General features: G+C 48.4%; 1 protein-coding gene across 1 annotated transcript in view; it reads left to right on the top strand.

The window, feature by feature from the left end:
- The window catches only part of ELAC2 (elaC ribonuclease Z 2), a gene marked incomplete at its 5' end in the record, with an annotated part of 27401 nt that overhangs the window by 20005 nt on the left and 2575 nt on the right, over positions 1-4821 (top strand). The window contains 5 exon segments of the mRNA XM_006761734.2: positions 2770-2908; positions 3318-3356; positions 3460-3569; positions 4156-4255; positions 4330-4455. Of these exon segments, the coding sequence (XP_006761797.2) occupies positions 2770-2908; positions 3318-3356; positions 3460-3569; positions 4156-4255; positions 4330-4455 (514 nt within the window).

Genomic DNA, 4821 nt, shown 5'->3' with positions numbered 1-4821 from the left:
CTCCATTGTATGCTCTTGCCTCCTTTGTCAAATATTAATTGAGCATAATGGCTTTGGTCAATTTCTTGGTCCTCTATTCTGTTCCATTGGTCTATATGTCTGTTCTTATGCCAGTACCAGGCAGTTTTGAGAACAGTGGCTTTGTAATATAGCTTGATATTTGGTATTGTGATCCCTCCAGCTTTCTTCTTCTCTCTCAGGACTTCTGTGGCTATTCGGGGTCTTTTTTTTATTCCAGATGAATTTTTGGAGAGTTTGTTCTAGGTCTGTGAAATATGCTGTTGTTGTCGATCTCTCCCTTAAAGTCCTCTAGAAATATTTGAATATATTTAGGTGCTCCTATATTGGGTGCATATATGTTTACCAGGGTTATATCCTCTTGTTGGATCGTTCCCTTTAGTATTATGTAGTGACCTTTGTTGTCTCTTGTTATGGCCTTCATTTTAGAGTCTATTTCATCAGATATGAGTATTGCTACTCCAGCTTTTTTTTCTTTTCCATTTGCATGGAAATTATTTTTCCATCCCTTCACTCTCATCCTCTGTGTGTCTTTTGTTCTAAGGTGGGTCTCTTGTAGACAGCACATAGTTGGGTCACGTTTTTTTTTATCCATTCAGCTACCCTATGCCTTTTGATTGGAGCATTTAATCCTATGGTTAGGGTTATTATTGATAGGTACTTATTTATAGCCATTTTAATTCTGTATGCTTAGGTTTTTCTGTTTCTTCTTATTACAGCAGTCTCTTTACCATTTCTTGCAATGCTGGCTTGGTGATGATGTACTCCTTTAGCCTTCTTTTGTCTGGGAAGCTCTTTATTTGACTATTTTGAATGATAGCCTTGGTGGATATAGTAATCTTGGTTTCAGATCCTTCCTTTCCATTACCTTGAGTACTTCATGCCATTCCCTTCTGGCCTGTAGAATTTCTGATGAGAAATCAGGTGTCAGCCTTATGGGAGCTCCTTTGTAGATAACAGTTTCTTTTCTCTTGCTTCCTTTAAGATTCTTTGTCTTTAATTTTTTGCATTTTAATTATGATGTGTCTTGGCATAGGCCTGTTCGGGTTCTTCTTGCTGGGGATTCTCTGTGCCTCTTGGACTTGTGTGACTTTTTCCGTTACCAGGTTAGGGACGTTTTTTGCCATTATTTTTTCAAACACCTCCTCTATTCCTTTCTCCCTTTCTGCTTCTTCTGGCACACCTGCAATTCTAATATTGTTACATTTCATGTTGTTCCCCAGCTCCCTTAAGCTGTCCTGATTTTTAATTGTTTTTGGGGTTTTTTTTTTTTGGTTCTCTAATTGAGTGATATTTTCAGCTCTGTCTTCTAATTCACTGATTCAATCCTCAGCTTCCCCTAATCTGCTGTGTATTCCTTCCAATGTGTTCTTTATTTGTGTTATGTCATTCTTTATTTCAGACTGGATTTTTTCCATAGTTACTATATCTTTTTTCATGCTATTCAGCATCCTTACCATCATTACTCTGAACTCTATTTTAGATAAATTTCTTATGTCTGCTTCATTTATCTCTTTTTCTGGAGAATTCTCTAGTTCTTTCATTTGGGGGTTGTTTCTTTGTTTCCTCATTTTGGTTGTCTGTTTGGGTTTGTGACTATATATGCCTGGAGGCAGATTGTTACTTTTAATCTCTTATGTGGCCTCAGGGCAAGGTGTTTTCCAATAGGGTGTGTCAACATGGCCAGGCAGATGTCTATGTGGGAAAGATGTCTTCTGCTGTGTGAGGGAATGGCTCAGCCCAGGAAACTTGGGGTGTCTGCCTTCTAAGCTCTATTCCCCAAGTCCCTAGTCCTGGATTCTGCTCTCACAGCTCCAGTCCACTTCACCCTCCCTCTGCCAGTACACAAGGTGGGTGGCTCCATAGGGAATTTCGTGTGCTGGCCCTTTAAGAGGGTGCCTGAAGCTTCAGCTGCCACTCCCTGGCAGACAGCACCCCACTGCTTTTTTCAGCCAGGTGTTATGTGGGTACCCTCCTCAGTTCTGGTGCTCTCTGCTGGGGAGCCCACCTCAGGGATTAGATCCCCGAGTTCTCAGTGGCAGCCCCCACAGCTGAGATACCTCTCCAGGACTCCAGTTGTGGTCTGTGGCGCCCGGCCAGCCCTTCCGCGCCTCTGCCTCTCCTACCAGCCTCTATGTGGTCTCCACTTTCAGTCCTTGGGTATCAGGGTTCTCTCCTACGAGTTTTTCAATGGTTATTCAGGAAGTTTTTCTGTATTTTAGTTGTAATTCCAGCTTGTTCCTGGGAGCATGTCCATGCAGCATCCACTTACTCTGCTGCCATTTTTAATCCTACTTTCTATATTCTTTATTCTTTTACTAGTAATTTTCACCCGAGAATATCTTTATTGATTTTAGAGAAAGAGAGAAACAGCGATGTAAGAGAGAAATATTGATTGGTTACCTCTTGTATGCACCCCAACTAGGGATTCAACCCACAACCTAGGTCTGTGCCTGGACTGGGAATCAAACCCACAACCTTTGATTCACAGGACGACGCTCCAATCCACTGAGCTATCTGGCTAGGACACTTCCTACATTCATTAAAGGGCTGCAGGGTTCCGTGGATAGTTCTATATAAGGAGGATGGACATTACAGTTGCGTTCCTGTTTGTACAGGGTCCTCAGAGAAGCAGACGCGAGGTTATGGGAGATAGAGTGCATTCGCTGCTTGGCTCTTCTCTGAGGTCACAGGCCTCTGAGCCGTGACAGGCCTCTTCTCAGCCATGACGTCTCGCTTCTTTCTCTGTAGCTCCGACAAGTCCCTGCTGCTGGACTGTGGGGAAGGTACGTTTGGGCAGCTGTGTCGTCACTACGGCGATGAGGTGGACAGGGTCTTGGGCAGCCTTGCTGCTGTGTTCGTGTCCCACCTGCATGCGGATCACCACACGGTGAGTGCTGGGCCGGACCCCAGGGCCCCACCTGAGGCAGCTGTGGGCTTGCTCTCCTCCATCCCAAACTTGCCCACTGCCCTGGCTCTTCGCCTCTTGCGAGGTAACAGTCGTTCACACAACCCAGCTCAGTAATTCTGCCCATAAGGATGCTGGTCTGTTCGCCTGCTGTCATGTTCCAGTAGGGGTCTGCCTTCCCACATGCCTGCGGAGGAAACTGCAGCCAGAGGGGCGGGGCTTGGCCTCCTGGGGCAGCTGGGTCTCCAGCCACTGCTCTGTCTTGGGTCAGCATGTGCTGGCTCCCAGCGACAGCAGTGTTAGAGGCTGGTGGCCAGTAGAGGGCGAGGATCCCAACCCGGGCCGAGGCTGCTGGTGTCTCATCTCACCTGCATCTCCTTTCCCCTTCCAGGGCTTGTTAAATATCTTGCTGCAGAGAGAACGCGCTTTGGTGAGTGCAGCGCTTGACCTATTGCCACTTTGGGTTTGCTGGGGTTACACCCAGGCCTCCTGCGATGCCTGCCTTTGGTTGAGCTCTGACTTTGTTGTTCCAGGCATCGCTCGGAAAGCCCTTCTATCCTTTGCTGGTGGTTGCCCCAACCCAGCTCCGGGCCTGGCTCCAGCAGTACCACAACCAGTGCCAGCTGCTCCTGCACCACGTCAGGTGAGCTCCCTGCAGCCCGCCCCGAGGCTGTCGCCTCCCCTCCACAGCTCAGGGCTGACCCGGGGCAGGTCAGGATACCCCGCAACCTTCCCCTGACGTGGCCCAGTGGCAGAAGCAGGGAGAAAGCTTTGACTCAGGGCAAAACCACTAGCTGGCTTCACTTAGATGTCTGTCTTCTTGGCTGCGTTTCCTCGCAGCCTCATTTCAGCTACGTTCTAGTTTCTAGACTTTTGCCAACACCTCTTGGTAAAACAGTTGCAGGGCCACATGCCCGAGTTGTGAGCGCAGAGACTGCCCCGCCAGGGGATGCATGGTGGGAGTTGGCCCTATCCCCACCTCGTGGGAAGGAGTCCGTCTGCCTGGGCCCAGCCATGGCCGCTTGGGCAGGGCCTGCAATGCCTTCGCTGTGGGCAGCTCACCCGGTAGGTTTCTCAGTGGCCTGGGGTTTGGTTTGTTCTAATTGACGACCTTTCTCAGTCTCACTGACTGTGATTTAAATTGTGTTTCTTTACAATGATTGTGGGGTTTCCCAAATTCTTAACCTTTGATTCAAGTTAAATTAGTTTTAATGTTTTCTTTCTCACAGTGTGATCCCTGCCAAATGCCTTCAGAAAGGAGCTGAGGTCTCCAGTCCCACACTTGAGAGCTGGATTGGCTCACTGCTGAGAGCCTGTGATCTGGAGGAGGTACGGGGCGGCCGCAGGGGGCGGGGGGCGTCTGGCGATGGGGGGCACCACTGCAGCCATGCCCTGCCCTCCAGTTTCAGGTCTGCCAGGTCCGGCACTGCAAGCATGCTTATGGCTGTGCGCTGGTCCACACGTCCGGCTGGAAGCTGGTCTACTCCGGGGACACCATGCCCTGCGAGGCTCTGGTCCAGATGGGTGAGTAGAGGCACTAACAGCTTGGTGCTCATCCGAGCGTCCACACAGGGCACAGGGTCAGGGCATGGAGTGTGGGCAGGAATCCGGGGCCGAGTGCTTGTCCAGCACAGGACCCTGCCCCACGCCCATGCTTCCTTTAGGGCAGCGATGGCAAACCTGTGACACACAAACTCATTTTTTGGTTGATTTTTCTTTGTTAAATGGCATTTAAATATATAAAATAAATATCAAAAATATAAGTCTTTGTTTTACTGTGGTTGCAAATATCAAAAAATTTCTTTATGTGACGGCACCAGAGTTAAGTTAGGGTTTTTCAAAATGCTGACACGCTGAGCTCAAAAGGTTTGCCATCACTGGGCCATAAATGAGTG

Source organism: Myotis davidii, unplaced genomic scaffold (assembly GCF_000327345.1).
Source record: "Myotis davidii unplaced genomic scaffold, ASM32734v1 scaffold37, whole genome shotgun sequence".
Classification (NCBI taxonomy): domain Eukaryota; kingdom Metazoa; phylum Chordata; class Mammalia; order Chiroptera; family Vespertilionidae; genus Myotis; species Myotis davidii.
Note: the sequence above shows the minus strand (reverse complement) of the source record. Positions and strands in the feature narration are given on the sequence as shown.